Source organism: Falco punctatus (assembly GCF_963210335.1).
Source record: "Falco punctatus genome assembly, chromosome: 5".
NCBI classification, from domain to species: domain Eukaryota; kingdom Metazoa; phylum Chordata; class Aves; order Falconiformes; family Falconidae; genus Falco; species Falco punctatus.
The window spans coordinates 27,357,937-27,375,657 of record NC_137584.1 but is presented as its reverse complement, the minus strand read 5'-3'; the positions used below and the strand labels follow the sequence as shown (position 1 = coordinate 27,375,657).

General features: G+C 42.5%; 1 protein-coding gene across 4 annotated transcripts in view; it reads right to left on the bottom strand.

Moving 5' to 3' along the window:
• RNF144A (ring finger protein 144A) overlaps positions 1-17,721 on the bottom strand; it is a 67,740-nt gene that overhangs the window by 8,298 nt on the left and 41,721 nt on the right. For all 4 annotated transcript variants that reach the window (XM_080388701.1, XM_080388703.1, XM_080388704.1 and 1 more), the window contains 4 exons: positions 4,498-4,602; positions 4,226-4,286; positions 2,975-3,182; positions 966-1,113 (listed from right to left, as the gene is read on the bottom strand). In XM_080388701.1, coding sequence (XP_080244827.1) covers positions 966-1,113; positions 2,975-3,182; positions 4,226-4,286; positions 4,498-4,602 — 522 coding nt within the window. The remainder of the gene's footprint in view (positions 1-965; positions 1,114-2,974; positions 3,183-4,225; positions 4,287-4,497; positions 4,603-17,721) is intronic.

Here is a 17,721-nt window from a genome sequence, read left to right as displayed (position 1 = left end):
GCAGACTTCCCACAGTTGGTTCCTTTTACTAGTTGAAAGTAAAAGGGCAACACAGATCTTTGAGAAATTATGTCCCTACCTGTCCTGCCATCCTTTTGCAAACCAGTGAAGACAGCAGGCCTAATACCAAGGGAACGCTGCTTTTTAACTGAGCACATGAAAAGCCTGTGAGTTAAGGACTGTTATTAAAGCATTCAAATAGGACAACCCCAGGATTTGAATAGTCAGAGTAGCTTTCAGGAACTTCAAACATTTCCTTTGCTATTGTTAACAACGTTATAAAATAAAGCAGATGAAATGGAAACAGATGTTGTATATTCTATATACTCTGATCCTTGGGCATGATAACAGGCTGATTTTAAAAAGACAAACATATGACAGCAGCAGCTTATAGACTGGCAAACTCCTGGTGCTAGGAGAACATTGTATTCTTTTTCGTATGTCAGATGTATTTCTTGTCCCACAGAACACAATGAACGGTAAAATCTGACTGCTAATCTTCTACATGATGACGCACCAAATCTAGTTTGTTAAACTTCCACTAAGGAAGTCTCAAGACTAAGAACATTGCTGTACTCATCCTGTAACTCCTTCAAGAAGGAGAACTTGAAAAGTCAGTATTAAATGAAGTATTAGTGGGGAAAAAAAAACACAAAGCGAAGCAACGTCCCTTCCCAATCTTACTTGCCACTAAGTAAGATTGCAAACAGAGTATTTTCATGAAATTTTACTTTTTAATGATTACTTACTGACTCACATCAGCAAAATGCTAAGATTGCACAGGTCAGACAAGTGAAAGAGAGCACAAATCCTATCAAATTACCAGGATCAGGTCTGGCGGGTTGTGGACCACCAAGTTGGGCAGAAGCTAGTGAGATACTATTTAATTGATTACTGAGCCTGCTGGATGGCAAAGCAATGAAATTCTAAGTTTCTGAGAACCAGACTCCATGGTATGTACTCACATCAAGAGATTCCAGACAGTACCAGCAAAAGGCATGTTTGCAGTTCTTACACATCATTTGGGCACAGCCTTCATCTCGTTCAATGTAAACTTTACACTTTGGACAGCGTTTGATTGGAGCATCATCTTCTTCCATTTTAAAAACTGAACTGTGGGGGAGAGTGAGGAATTAGTAAGTACATGGCCATGTCAGTTTAGAGAAGAACATGTAAGAACCATGCTGAGAAGGTAAGCCTACTGTTTCATTAAAAAAAAAAAAAAAAAAGATAAATTACTAGAGAACTAGGTATTCAGCTGGGTTTTATTATTCAGATATTTTGGCTATTCTCTATTTTTCAAACATATCTCTAGAAAAAGTGTTTAATGACTGTTTAATGTTGAGTGCCTACGTGAGAGTCAGGACATTTTCTTTACCACATATTTTACCAACTGTTTTTGTTAACTAGAGACACTAACAGATACACAGCTTTCTCCTGGAATATATCAGAGGAATAGCAGCTAGTTAACACCTAAACGCTTTGTACATCTAAGTCATTTGCCTTTCTCCTCCCTCCTTTCTCAGAAAAGAAGAGGAAGCAATCCCTTGATGGCACAACAAGCCCAGACCACATTCCTTTGGACCGGGATGCCAGGGAAAGATTGCTTGTCTCTGCCCTCCTTGACGATCCTCCCTAGAAATTTCCCTCCAAATCAGGAACTGTGAGGTTTTGGGGGCACGCCATTCTCTCGGAGTTGATCTCTTCATCTCCAACACTGTCCTAGCAAGACCACTGTTCATGAGTTAGGGTCAGCACTGCCTTTTTTTGTCTTGCATGACTGTGCAAAACCACAGGACATCCCCTTGTATAGCGAGCACAACACAGAGGAATGTGGAAACACTGGAAGAACATTTATTTCCCTTGAGTAGCTCTCTACCACATGGAGGTTTTATGCACACTAACTTAAATGTACCTTAACAAATGACACTTCCTGCAGCCACTGCCAGTGGGAGACACAAGAACAACCGATGGGGAATCAACAGTTTGCTGGAAAACAGGACTGACCCTTGACTGACTGACTGATTTGCCCAACGGCAGGATAAAAGGACACACACACATTAGTCACACTAGGGGCAACTGTATTACAGAAAAATGCTTTGAATCCATAAACTGTATATGAAACTCCAAATGCATGGTAGCACAAACTGCTACTGGCATATTATTCTCCAAAACAATGAAAAAACAAACCTCAACAGAGTAAAAAAATGAAGCAAGAACTAAAAGCATCCAAAACATGAGGGAAAACAGATAAAATTTTTACCTTGTGAAGTTTAGTAAGCTCAGTTCTGGTCAAGCACACACAAAAAGCATGTGCAAAAGTTACTATATTTAATCAGGAACTCATCATGACAGCATCCTAGCTAGTCATCTGTTACAGCAAAGCTTGAAAGAAGACAACGTATGAATAGCTAAGTCCAAGGCTGGCCAGGTCTTTAATGATACCTCAAACTGCTATGCAATCTTTGAAAAAGCCCAAACATTAAGTGGAACATATGCACAATGGCCTTTCTTATTCACTGGCTGCAGTATGCCACTGGAAACAGCTTGAAACAGAACTTAAGATCATTGGCCAAATGTGCAGCAGTTAGGATGATCAAGAGAGTATCCTAAAAATCACTGTCTGGCATGATGTTACCAGCCCTCACGCCATCCAGAATAGCAGCAGCAACAACAAGATCTTCCTGAAGGGAAGCTCATGAGCTGCCTGTATATCGTGTTTTTCCCGCTGGGGCAAAAGGGCCGGTGACAGAGGCTCCAGCAGCTCCTTTGTGCTTTACCAGCAATAGTGGCAATGAGCAATACTGCCAAGAGCTATCCAGTTTTGGAATACAGCATTACAAGAACAGGAATGACTAAGTGAAGGAAGCAGCTTTAAAACAGAGTATCAGGAGAATGCTACTTTACTATTCATACTCTGGTTTGTTCAAAGATTGTTTTGTTTCTAAATATTTGATCTTTTGCAATACTTTACCTTGTTTCTCCTGGAAGAAAAGAGATTGGCATGTTCTCTTGACAGCCTTGACCTGGATGCCAATTAGATTTGCAAGCAGAGCAGAACTCAATGTCGCAGGCTTTGCACTGGACCAGCTGGGGGTCCTGTGGGCTTGATTCCTGGAGCTGGCAAACTGCCTGGCAAGTAGAGGATGGACACCAAGTCCGACACGGATCCAAAAGCACTTCTACAAAGGGACATAAAAGAACAAAATTCAAAGGCAGTTACAAGACTGGCCTTCCATAACAGTGTATTCAAGCTGAGGTTGACTGGCAGGGCATCTGAAGACACGCATTTTTAAAAGAAGCCTTTTAATTTATGCTGCCCATTCAGACATAAATCTGGCCTGCTTTGCAAGCGGGCACCAAGCTAAAGTGAGTTTCCTGAGTTTGAATTAACTGCCCATTTTCATTCACTGAAGTAAACTTGTTCTGAGAATGAGGCGGTGTATTTTTCTTCACTTGTACTTGAAGATAAATAGAGCACATACTATGCAGGTGTAACCCGTCAGAAAGTGTTTTTACAGTGCCTTGCCCAGTAGGACTCTTACTTCACGGTGGCCTCTGCCCTAATGTAACCACATAATTAACAATAGCATAAGACTGTTACACAGTTTCATCCCTTTCTGGGAGGCTGTTTGCTGGTAAGTTATTTCATGTTTCAAAGCCCATTGAAGCCAAAACCTGCCAATGACTTCAGTGGTTTCTTGGACAGGTCCTGCCCTCAGTAAAACACTACTCTAAATTCTCTATGGCCACACAGTTCCACACCCCCATAGGCACCCGGTCAGCTTATATCCTCATAAAAATTAACAAGGTTCATGCTATCATTACACACAGAACTGCCTGGTAATTCTGCACCAGAGGCCATCACAGAAGATAATGGTGGCTCCATAAAAGGGGTCAGTCTACCTCCCCAGCCCCTAAAGTACTGGTAGTCAACTCAAACAGCAAAGCTCTAAACAGAAGTAGCTCCCTCCCTTAGTTATGGAGCAATATAATACATAGTAATTTTCTTTCCTTAGTTTATTCCCAGAACATTGCAGTTCTGCAAATCACTCAGGCAAGAACAGAAACAATGCTTTTTGGGTTGTTGTTTTTTTGACAACTGAACAATTAATGCACAATGCTACTGCATGAACATGTGCAGAGCCCGATTCTGATTTATGGGGTCGCTCAGGAGCGATACCATTCCCACAGCCTTGCAGTGCGTAGTGTTAACATGTGTTACCTCTTTCAAACTGCAGCTTCTTATACCTTTGCATGATTTCTGATGCAACCATGCACTCAATCTGTTGAAGGAAGGAAAAGAAAAAGACAAATTTCCGATTAGAACAGCAATAATCAAAAGCATTTTCAACAAACTGAGACAAAATATTCGACCTTTGGAAAATTATTAAAAACGTATGCTGGCAACTATGGCAGCTGTAACATATAGAGCAAGACACATCTAAACATCCTGGGAACTAAAAAAACCCACCCCTATTTGCAGTAAAAGTGTACCTCATTTTCTTGCAGATGACCTCGCTTTGGGCAGGCAGCATCAGGGCAGCTGATTGCTGTTTCTAGACCTTCTTTGATCAAAAGTTCCACATACTGTTTTAGGCACTGTAAGAGAGCCAAAGACTGAGTTAACCATCCCATCAAGAATAAATCACTCAGTATTTTAACAGCTTTCCTCTGAAAATCTGAATAACTCAAACTTCCTTGAAAAAACTGATACTACTGTTTTTTCATGACCTTTTTACATCCATCGACCATGCTTACAGCTTTTCCCATGGTTATACCTGTAAATAGAAACCAGCAAGTTCATTTCACCATCAAGTAACTCTTCCTCAAATTAAAACACGCAGCAAACTGAAAAACAGCAATAATGGGGAGAAGCACAAATCAAACAGGGAGCTAGGATGGGGAAAAAAAATAATAAAACACCACCAAGATAAAATTAGATTAATGACACTCCAAAAATCTTTATGTGACTGGAAACCACAACACAGCTTAGTAAGCAGTAACTACCCATAGACAGACATCTGTCAAGCACACCAGTCAGCAAAAGGGAGTGGTGTATCTTGCCTTCTATTTCTAGAAAATAACTATCTGAACTTCATGGTTAAAGATGTATCTTTTCCATAGGAAGGAAAAATGTGAGAATTAGGACTCACGGAAGAACCACAGTTTCCATAGCGACCAAACAATAAATATTTGTAACACTAATACTTTCCTCCCCTAGCAACCACAGCATTTTACCCAAATTATAACTGAAAACATAGCATCTAAAACAGTAGCACACAGCACGACCATCAACACAACAGAGAAGAAAGGTGGTTATTTTAGACTAAGGGCAAATTGAGACCAAACCTTGTTAACCTTGAAGAGCAACCACCTCTCTCAACCTCCACACCTCCACATCAAGGTGAGAGCTACTACATCGGTGTCTGGCTGGGGAGGCAAGGGTAGTGATGCAGAGCGCACGATATCCTCCTCTCTGCAGATACCGTGCAACTTCTACCAGCCTGACACTACACAGAGAACAAACGAGGGTCTGCTTTCCAGCAGATGGGTCACCCTGTGGTGTTCTCACTCTGCTTGTGAGCCCAGCTGGCAGTGGCAAACCGGAGACAATTACAGAAAGCAGGTACCTCTCTGTTACCGGGTATGCGAATAAAGAGCGAGGCTAGACTGACGGTAGCATGAAATGAAGATACGAAACAAGCCCAGCGTACGGTTGGGTGGGAGGCAAGAAGGATTACATGCTGCAGCAAGCTGGCAAAACAAGGACTTCACTTACCATTTCCAGACAGAACTTGCAAAAGGTACACAGCCGCCGACTCAGCACCAGCCTGGGGAGGCAAAGGGCTGCACTGACCCTGCCAAGTCCAGCACGCCTAACTGCAGGTCTGAGCACAAGGCTGCTGCTTCCCTCCAGCCATGCCATCGAACAGGCCCATCAACAAGCACACTTCCAGCCTAACCTTTTGCATCTGGCTTGTAGCTGGACCTTGTAGGTTGAGACTTTGACACTACTCACCTCACCTCTTCTCTTTCTGCTCTGCCTCTTGATATGTCTGTTCAGCTCCTTTCAGAGACCCTACTGCCTATATTAACGTTCTAGTCTAGATTTTACCTCTTGCAGCTTGATTGCAGCAAAACCTTCTCTTCCTGCCCACACAATTTCTGCTGCTCTGGTACACAGCTTTTCTGGTGGCAACATGCCACCACCTTGACAGCACAACAAATCATTTTGCCACAGTCCCCTTTCCTGTGTCTCCTACTCAACAGAGATAGCAGGTCTATTTTTTCTGAAAGAAAAATGGAGACTGGATAATTGATATCTTTAAAAGTTTTACACGCGTAAAAAATCCACATGATAGATTATAGTCTATGTCCCTTTTTCATCAGTAGGGATTTAATGAAGACAACCGTTCACTTAGTAGATATTTGGCTTGCAGAAGCTTTCCAAGCCTTCACTTTGAGCTCGGCAGGGTGGGTGGTGGAGCAGTTCAAGAGAACCACCAGCAGCAAACACAGCAGGCTGAGCCCTGCAAGAACCAGATCCTAGGCTGTGTGCCTTGGCAAGCTGTGATTTCAGCTGTAGTGAGGTATTAGTGTTGCTGTAATGATACTGTTGGCTCTTCCCTTTCCCCTCCATTTGCAGATGCCAAGTGTGGATTAAAATGAAAATGCATACATTTTTAATGTCAGCACTTAGCACTTACAGAAAGTACTTTTCAAGCTGAATGAGCTCTGCCGTCATTAATCATTAATGTGGTTAATTCTCCTCCTCAACCTGTTTGGGACCATTGCCAAAGGCTATTCGATTTGCTTCCCTTGCCTCACATTTATAGCCTTGACAGAAAGGCTATGAAGATATTTTCTGTCTTTTCTACTCTTTTCTGTCTAAGGAATGACACAGTTCACCCCTGCCACGAGCAGTGTCCGAGGCCTTCCCCTTCCCCTGATGTGGCACTAGAGCCTACTTCCTCAAAGCCAGCACAGCCAAAGTGTACTTCTTATGCTACACCTTCTGGGAACACAGATGCTGTCTCGAGGCTGTGATACACCACTGTAAATTAGCCAGAGGATAAAACACCCTGTCCATTCAAGATTTCCTCACTTCAGAGATTTCTTGGGTGGAGAAAGAGTAAGCCAAAGAGCTGCAAGTGAATTTGAAGCACAGGGTACCGGTGGCTTCTCTTGAGAGCAGACACAAGATGTGCCACTTGTGTCAGAAAATTTTAAACTGGTTATAGTACTAGAAATGCACCAGCACACAAGCAAAACACCACAGCAGGATCAGGTACTCAGTTATATACTATGAAAAGTTACAAAACAACTCCTAAAAGGTGACAAATACATTGTTGATCATTTTCTGTGCCACTTGTAATTGATCTCATGCTGAAAGAAAATATCTTCATAGTCTTTCCATTAAGGTTATAAAGTATTGTATAGGATAAAGTAAAAATGTGGGAGTGTAAGTCACCCCAAAGAACTTTCAAAATTAACTGTATTACATAATTTCTCTCAGAGAAAACAGGAGCTGAAATTAGGTACCTAAGAGCTAAGCTTGGAATAAGGTCATGAGATATCCTTCTTGTCGCATATTCACCCTTATAAAACCAATATGCTGAGAGGCATCTTTAGTCTTCCTTTCATGGATGTGTGTCAATGGAAAGTTATAAGCATAAGGCATTTGACCAAAAAAAAAACCAACAAAAAAACCCCAAAAAACCACCAACCAAACTCTACTGAATTAAGTAAGTCATAAGAAGAAACATTTGCTTTCTATTCAGTTTTCTACTTCACTTCTGTACTCTGACAATCTTCACCTGGAATACTGAAGAAGCTGCCTAGCCAGCGAGAAGGGAGGACCAAGTGTGTAAATTTTTAGTCATTAGTTCAGCTACAGTAAAAAACCATGTGTGGGCTCTTACTCCTTTCCCAATTCAGAACTAAAACATGTCAGTTTGTAACAATTGTTAGGGAAGTTACTTTGGTTTAAGTTGCAATTGCAACAACTGAACAGGTAACTGTAGTAGCTTAGATTTCTGTCCAGCATGCACGCTCTCAGCAACACCAAATGAGTGGGGAGGAAACAAACTGTTAGATGTTGGCACTTCAGGACGCTACTGAGGCTGCTTGGGTTCCTTAACTATACAGATCTATACCTTAACACTCATTTTACAACTTCAAATAATTATAAATTAAAAGGAGATTGTAATATGCTACCATATATGACTGTTAGACAGGGAATCCCATGAAAACTGCCATATAACTTTTGTAATTTCCTGTAGACAAAGGAAAGCAAAGCACTGTGCAACATATGTGCTACATATAAACTATATACAGACTATATATATATATAAAAACATATAAATTATATTTCAATCTTTATATAAGGCTATGTAAGCTGCATGTCAAGATGAATCGCGTGCCCCGATTGCTGCTAAGATCAGTGAGAAGAGACCAGTTAGCTCCCCTAAGCATTACACCTGTATTTTCCCTGTGTATGCACACTCCTTGTGCATCCCTGCTGCACATCACTGCTGTCCTTTCGGGTGTCTGGATGACTTTTTCTTTCACCTGGTAACCCAGGAATCCTACTGCCATTTGCTGTCCCCATGACAAAGAGCAGGAGCACATCCACTTTGAGGAGTTTTGGCCCAGATCCACTCTCATAGGGATCAACTGAGAGCCCAACCCAACAGTGGTTTTACTATCAGCTGCCTATATAAATGAGAAACACTTTGTTTGGTGGGTTTTTTTTGCCTCAGCCTGAGAGATAGATGGTTAATAAAGGAATGACTTCCTTTCTGAAGCTGCCAAGCATCACCTAACATTTAGAGTTCCGCCATATGTGCTGTACTTCCAGCTTTTGTACATCAAGAACCGTGCCACACAGAAAGGTATATTCAGTGACCACTGATGTGCTGCTGCTTTAGAGCTGCACATCATTTTGTCTGATGTTATAAAGATCAAAATACCCTGTGACAATCAAAACTGTTATTTTTTGCCTAATTTCCAAACCATAAAAATTTTACTCTGCTGCATTCAACAAACCTGCACAGGTCACAGCAAAATCTTGATATAAAGAATTAACATGTCTGGCTTTTAATTTTCTTTTAGGAGAATTCAGGCAACACTTATGCCTATAAGAATGCTTGTACTTATTCCTCCTGACACCCAAAACCAAATAAAATCCTTCACAATTCCTAAGGAGGAATCTGACTTTCATTGCTTCCATGTGGGGCAACATTTATCTACCATCTCCTTTGACAGAGAACATGTGTTCACTTGGTGGCTAAGGTAATTTTTCAATATAAGATGCATATAATTAAAACCACTTAAAGATATTTTTGGTTAACATCTTAATTTTTTTAAATTGAAGAGCAAACATTTTTTAAAAGTTACAACAAATTTACTTTTAAGAAAATGTTATTGCTGCTATTGCAGGAGACAAGGAATGTCACGTTTTATTTGAGAGTTAGGCAGGCAAAAAGATTATCTTGTATTCTTCTCTTAACAGCTACTAGGTGGATTTTGTCAACATGCAGACTTCTGACTACGCTAATGCTGCAGATGCAATTGCAAGTCTTATGAAAAATTTTTGTAAGTCAGTCAATGGATTTGGAAAGGCCAAAAAAGCATGACAGGACTGCAGAGCCAAGTATATCATCACCATATCATTTATTTCTGAAAACTTTAAATGTATTTTCATGCTGGCACTAGGCCACAGCCATCCCAAAACAAAATGTGCACTGTACGCACAATCATCATGTGCTGGTATTGGTAGAACATTTAAAAAAAAAAAAAACCAAACACCTACTGAAAAAAATAAAAGGGAAAAAAGAAGCATTTACCAAGTTCTAAAAAAGAAAGGGAATTAATTGTTTACAATGCATTTATTAAAGGTAGACAATTGCACTTACTATTGTGCAGAAATATTAACCAGGTGAATAAGACTTCACCTTGGGCAGACAGCCACTAAGAGTTCTGCACCTCATTTCAGGAACACAAGGAAGGGCTGGCATGCTTTTCCAACAAGGGAGGAATTTTTTTTAATTTTATGTGTTATTTTGTTATTTATTAACAAAAAAAAATCTTTTTCTAGAACTAGTGGGCCTAAGTTTCAACGCAAAGAGGAGAAATTGAAAGTAATACTGGGAAGAAAGTTCAAACTGAACAAGAAATTAAGATGATCATTAACATGTAGCCTAAATTGCTGGTCTCTCACATTCTGTATCACCTGCAAACCAGGATTAGATGAACTTCTAAAAATATACATACATATACACACATATAACAATTTGCATTTGACCACATGAAGAGTCAGGAAACACTGGTTGTTGCTTTATGATCCATATGACAAATGACATCAGGCTAGATGAATGTAAAGATCCCTTTTGGCCTTAAATTCTGGGAAAGAACATGAGGAATATTGAGTGAGAAGCACTTATTTAGCAGTGTTTCGTAGCTACAAATCTACAGTTTGGTCTATGGGTAGGTTTTGTGCTAAAAGGATACTAAGCCAAAGCTCAAAATCCATGTGATGAGGCTACACAGATGAACAGAACTACTGCAACAACTACTTTTAACATTATTTCATAATATTTTTATGTTCTGCACACCACGTATTTTTCTTTACATTACTTAAAAATGAAGACTGAGAAAGGGATACCTTTTCTTGCCATAAGACAGTGTAACACCAAGGTTACTCCACTGCTCCATGCTAATTACACCAAGTTAATTCTTCAGTCAGTCTAGTGACTAGGTATTTATACTCGTAGGAACATTGTCCGTAAGTCTTTTGGGTAATGTGATTTAAAGGTCATTTTTAGCTTCAGATTAGAACAGTACATAGTGATGCACTGTGCAGGACTCACGTGGGGAAGGGTAAGAGAGTGTGCATGAGAGTGAGTGAATGGCTCAGGTACACGTCCGTGTCCACATCTGAGGTGGAGACTTAATACTCTTGGAGTAATCGCTCCCCTCCCTTTTGTCCAAACAGCAAATTCACTCTGGACTAGGGAGCTTTTCCCTGAAGAAAACATTAGTTGCTAGAGAGACTTTCCATTCAGACAAAACTGAACAATCCAAAGAAGAAAGACTCCCTTAAAATAAGCAGCCTACAGCTGGTGTTCTCTGAAGAGGAGGGAAGAATGGCAGAGTAAGGTTTGAGCCCAAGTCTTCCCTACTCCTGAAAAGCACAGATTCCTGTAGCCACATATAATTGTCATACGCTACCTTTTTTAAGTGTTTTGTGGATACTTCTAAAAGCAACAGGAATGCTCATCTGGCCATAACACAAATTATAGAATCACAGAATGGTTTGGGTTGGAAGGGACCTTTAAAGATCATCTAGTTCCAACCCCCTGCCATGGACAGGGACACCTTCCACCAGACCAGGTTGCTCAGAGCCCCATCCAGCCGGGCCTTGGACACTTCCAGGGATGGGGCAGCCACAGCTTCTCTGGGCAACCTGTGCCAGCATCTCACCACCCCCACAGTGAAGAATTTCTTCCTTATACCTAATCTAAATCTACCCTCTTTCAGCTTAAGGCCATTCCCCCTTGTCCTATCACTACATACCCTTGTAAAAAGTTCCTCTCCAGCTTTCCTGTAGGCCCCCTTTAGGTACTGGAAGGCTGCTACAAGGTGTCCCCCATGCCTTTGAGTGCAAGCATCCAGCCAATTCTTTATCCATCAAGTGCCACATCTGTCAAGTGCATGTTTCTTCAGTTTAGAGGTCATCACTGTCACGCAGGACAGTGCCAAATGCTTTGCACAAGTGCAGGTATATGACGTCAGCTGCTCTTCCCTTACCCACCAGTGCCATAAACCTGTTGTAGAAGGCCACCAAACTTGTCAAGTTCGATTTGCCCTCAGTGAAGCCTTGCTGGCTGTCACCAATCACCTCCTTATTTTCCATGTGCCTCAGCACAGTTTCCAGGAGGATCTGCTCCATGACCTTGCTGGGCACAGAGATGAGACTGACTGGCCTGTAGTTCTCTGGGTCTTCCTTTTTTCGCTTTTTAAAAATGGGGTTGTTTCCTCTTTTCCAGTCAATGGAAACTTCACTGGACTGCCACGACTTCTCAGATAGGATAGATAGTGGTTTAGCCACTTCATCCACCAGTTCCCTCAAGATCCGCTGATACATCTCATCAGATTCCATGGACTTGTGAGCTTTCAGGTTCCTTAGGGACCTGATCTCATGCAGTGGAAGGTTCTTAATTCTCTCAGTGCCTGCCTTTGCCTTCCACAACTTGGGCGGTGGCTGGGACACTCGTCGGTGAAGACCAAGGTGAAAGAATCATTCAGTACCTCAGCCTTCTCTTTATCCTGGGTAACCAGGGCTCCAGTTTTCTTCAAGAGAGGGCCCACATTTCCCCTAATCTTTATCACCAACAAACCTATAGAAGGTTTTTCTTGTTGCCCTTGATGTCCCTGGCCAGATTTAATTCCATCAGGGCTTTAGCTTTCATTACCTGATCCCTGACTGCTCAGACAATTTCTCTGTATTCCTCCTAGGCTACCTGTCCTTGCTTCCACTCTCTGCAGGCTTCCTTTCTGTGTTTGAACTTGTCCAGGGTCTCCTTCAGATTCCTGAAAAGGCTGAAGTCTGCTCTCCTGAAGTCCAGGGTAGCAAACTTGCTGTGTGCCCTCCTTGCTGTGCTAAGGGTCTTGAACTCCACCATTTCATGGTCTCTGCAGCCAAGGCTGCCCTTGAGCTTCACATTCCCCACGAGCCCCACCTTGCTGGTGAGAACAAGGTTGACACAGCACTTCTCCTCGTTGGCTCCTCTGTCACTTAGAGAAGGAAAGCTATCATCAACACATTGCAGGAACCTCCGGTATTGCTTATGCTCTGCTGTGTTGTCCCTCCAAGGTGATTCAAGTCCCCCGTGACGACTAGAGCTTGTGAATGTGAGGCTGCTCCCATTCACCTATAAAGGGTCTCATCTGCTCAGTCTTCCTGGTTGGGTGGCCTGTAGTAGACCCCCACTATAGTGTCACCTGGCCCTGCCCTCCCTTTAATCCTGACCTATAAGCTCTCATCAGCTCCTCACCCAGCCCCAGGTGAAGCTCCATGCACTCCAGCTGGTCACTGACATAGAGGGCGACAACTCTTTCCTCCTTTCCCATCTGTCCCTCCTGAAGAGCCTGTATCCTTCCATTGCAACAATCCAGTCATAAACAGCCTTCCCACTTTTAATCTCAGTGTTTCACAGAACAAGAAAACTACTTCTGCCAAATTTCTGTGGTACGCTTAAAGCATGCAAGAAAACATGTGAGAGAAAATAAAAAAAAAAGGTACATTATTCCTCAGAGAGCTTTTAAGCTTCTTTCAAACTTCCCACATGGCCTCTTTGTGTAAAGCAGTAGTTATTATCCTGCCTCAAATCTATTCTTATTTAATCACAGGTTCAACTTTGAAATACTCCTGCACTGCTGCTCCAGCGTGCACAATTCTTTACGGCAGATCTACAATCTCGCTTTTTAAGGTACCACGCTGATTTTACTTGGTTGACAAGTGACTTACTGGGAAACATCTATACATGCTTAATCAGAGAGATGTTTGAGGCATACAAATGACCGTGGGAGTGATATTTTTTTCCCTTTATTAGATATGCTGTTAGCTACACTGACCAAATCTAAGAACACAAACTATATTCAACCTCATAAACCACCTAGATCTGAGACAAATACATATTGCACAGATGTTTAATGTTTGTGATATTACTTTGAACTTTAATAGATCATTTCCACTTCTATAAACATCTTCCCAGAGACAATCTACTTTCAAAGAAATCTTCACTATCAAAATTCAAATTTTTATTATCCCCGCAGCTGATTCATCATCCTTAAAAGTAAATCACAGAAGGAAACAGTCACTTATCTTGACATGCAGCACTTCAAATCTACAAATGTGAAAGCAGTAACAAAGAATAGTCTTCTTACATGTTTGCTCTTTATATCCTTTGTTTTTTTGCAGAGACAAAAATCATGCTACACATACAAAGACAAGCACTTGCAAGGCTCTCTAGAGCTCTGCAACAGGGAAATACCTAGTGCACAAAATTGGCCTCCTATGCCATGAACAAGAAGGTACACACCAAGAAAGGGAGCTCAGCGAGGACCAGAGATGGACAGCATCACAGGTGATTAACTTTTATCCCAAAGTGGCAAGTAATTTGAAAAAGTTCTGTTTGACAGGCTTCCTGCCTCTACTTGCCCAACACTTGGCCTCTTTTTAAAGATTTTTTTGTTGTTGTTAAAAATTGCCAAAGGCAAGTGCCTTTCCCCACACCCACACTGTCAGTTTTTAAAGGCTGCACCAGCTATTCTGCAGCCCTGCTACAGCCTGTATTGTCAGCCTAAATCCAGTCACATCATCTTGCCTGTGTATGATAGCCAAACATCTTGGCTGGGGAAGATTAATGTAACCCACGTGCTTCCATGTCTCAGGGCAAACCACATAAGCGTTCCTCAGTGAGCTGTAAAAATTGGTCTTGTCCAAACGCCCTTGTGCTCCCATCAGCTGGTGAAACCTCAGGATGGGAACAGCCAGCAGACTGAGAGGAGCAGGGACTCACCCATTGCAAATGCCACTGTGGTTAGTTAGTGCAAACACGGCTGTTGATTTATCCTGTGAACAGCAGCACAGATTTTGCTGCTTTGGCTCTGCCTCTGTTCAAATAGTTTCCAATGTTACACCCAAATATCACAGTAGTCCCTGGTATACACTTAACTGATGCAAACAATGGCCTAGACAAGATACTTTAGGGATGAGGTACAGCGCCCCTCTGCTTGAGGGCAGCCACCAAACCCTCTGCGTTGGGGTAACTGTGCCTTTGAGCACAGGGAAGTGTCAGCATCAGGCCATCAGTCAACAAATCACAGAACGGTCAGGGTCAGAAGGCACCTCTGGAGATCATCTAGTCCAACCCCCTGCTAAAGCAGGTTGCACAGGATCACATCCAAATGAGTTCTGAATACTTCCAGAGAAGGAGACCCCACAGCCTCTCTGGGCAGCCTGTGCCAGGGCTCTGGCACCCTCACAGTACAGAAGTTCTTCTTCATATTCAGGTGGAACTGCCTGTGTTGCAGTTTGTGCCCGTTGCCCCTTGTCCTGTCGCTGGGCACCACTGACAAGAGCCCGGCCCCATCCTCTTGGCACTCGCCCTTCAGACATCTGCAGGCATTGGTAAGGTCCCCTCTCAGTCTTCTCCAAGCTAAACAGGCCCAGATTGCTCAGGCTTCCCTCCTAAGTTGCTTAATCACCTTTGCATCCCTCCATTAGACCCTCTCCAGTAGTTCCCAGTCTCTCTTGAACTGGGCAGCCCAGAACTGGACACAGCACCCCAGACACAACCTCACTGGGGCAGAGGGGCAGGATCACCTCCCTCCACCTGCTGGCCATGCTCCTCCTGATGCACCCCAGGGTCCCACTGGCCTTGGCCACCAGGGCACACTGCTGGCCCATGGGCACCTTGCTGCCCACCAGCACTCCCAGGCCCTTCTCCACAGATGGAGGTGAGGGAAGAAGAAATGTACTTATCATTAAGGATACAGAAGGAGGAGCCCTGCTGACTTCTTCAGCTTGAGAAATACTAGATCATGACAAACATCCTTTGAGACACAGCAATCAATGGCTGTGGAAGGCACAGGCAGGACCAAGCAACAGAACTAAACAAACCTGGAAAACAAATGTCCATTTCCAGTTGCACACCTTAACAGAGAAAGGGAAGGCAAAGACGACTTACATCTGCCTATCCCTTGAAATGGTGGTGGCTTGGTTTGGGTTTTTTTGAGGGAGATTATATACACATTTATATGTGTGTACTGTAAAATATATAGATGAACAATTTCTTTTCAGAGAAGTCTTTTAGATCAGTAGTCAGCAGAAAATGGCCAATCAAGACAAGGATAGTATCTTGCAGTTTGCACATATCTTCATCTTAGCATAGATATTTCAAGTGGATGTACATATAAATTTTTTCATGTTGGATTTTTACTACTTCATTAGCTTGCATAAGCTGCTTGTTCTCACTTATTCAGGGCTGCAATCAGTAGAAACACCTGGAGTAAACGTTACAAAAAGAAATTTGTTTTCAAATGCCAACATATGCAGGATAAAACTCAAATATTCAGGAGGCAAAAACAACAAAAAATTCAGTCTTCCCTTATATGGTTGTTTGAGAAAAGTTTATTCTATTTTAGAACAGAACGAATATTTCTGAGTGGGAGGACAATACACCTGCAGCAAACAAAAGACCTTTTATTTTCACATGCAAAACATGCAGACAAAAATGAACTAGTTTTCCCAACGCTCAGATGAAGACAGATAACGTTAATCTCATTTAGTAACATCACACAGGAGAGGGAAGAGCTGAAGGCTCTGGATCAAATTTAGTTTTCAGTCAGAGTTCTACAGTTCCCAACCACATATTAATTACTCCGTAAATAGTAGAGTTTATTATTTAAGCAGGGGGGGTTGTCATCACAGCACCTACAAGACAAGTCAGAACCCAGACAGTCATGTGAACTGCTGTGCAAACACATAGTGACCTCTAACCATGAAGCCTCTACTGACATGTCACGTGTCAAGATCAGTATCGGTTCTCTGCTAAGGTCTGGGGGAAGCGAGCACAAGCGGCAGGCTCCAGGCTTTGCCAGCAGCTGGTGGGAAACAGGAAAACATTACAGCTGCTAGGAAGTACCCAGAGCTCTACAAAATCTCAGAAGCCATTAGATTTCCCACACTCATATATAAATATATATGGGTTTTTTATATATAAAACACTTATCACCATATTGATAAACATTCTTCGGAACCACTCTTGATGGCAGAGGTAAGAACAGGAGTCAGTCTGTTAGTACCTCAGCACTTTTTTTCCAATCAATTAAAAGAAAAAAAGCCACAAGCAGGGCATCTTGTCTTGATAGAGGTAGGGACAGCCTGGCCTCAGCCCAGCACTGCCCTGCTAAGGCAGGTTTTCCTTGGCAAGCAGGGACAAACCATACAGGACAGAGAAGGCAACCAAGCCACCTGCTCCCATCCGCACCGCTCCTGGTGTCTGGTCTGCCTTGCCCCAGGGCAAGGAGAAGGTGATGCTGCCTCTGCCTCATTTGGAATGAGGGATAACACTAAGTAAATCATGCTTTTTCCAGTCATTCAACTCAGAGGCCAGCAAAACTATCTGCTTCCAGTCAAGCATTACAACAAGGTGGGAAAGGGGGGGGGGCGGGGAGGGGCGGCAGGGAAAGGAAGAAAACACGAAAAAAGACGCCTTCTGCCACTTACTGGCAGGATAATGATATTTTCCTTGCTGATCACAGGGTCTGCCTTTCCAGTCTTCAGCCTATGGAGAAGCTCTATTAGGGGGATGATTAGAATTAAGTAGACATGTATGAACAGTCATGATTAGGCAAATGCAGTAATCCTGGTGAAAGCGGGCCAGTGATAGCAGGAGAGCCCATCACTGTCATGCTACTTGAGATGGAATATATTTTGCTATAGACTCAAATCACAGTTCTACCGAACTCAGAGGGATGCCTAAAGGTCCAAGGAAAATTAGCTAGCTGTCTCAAGGGCTTAATGTAGCGCCTAGGAGTAAGAATCAGAGTACAAGTATCTACTGAACAGACAAAACCAACCTAGCAGTGTTACTTTCAAACACCGCAAAGCTGATCCACATGTCCACAGCTGGACAAGAAGTCACAGAC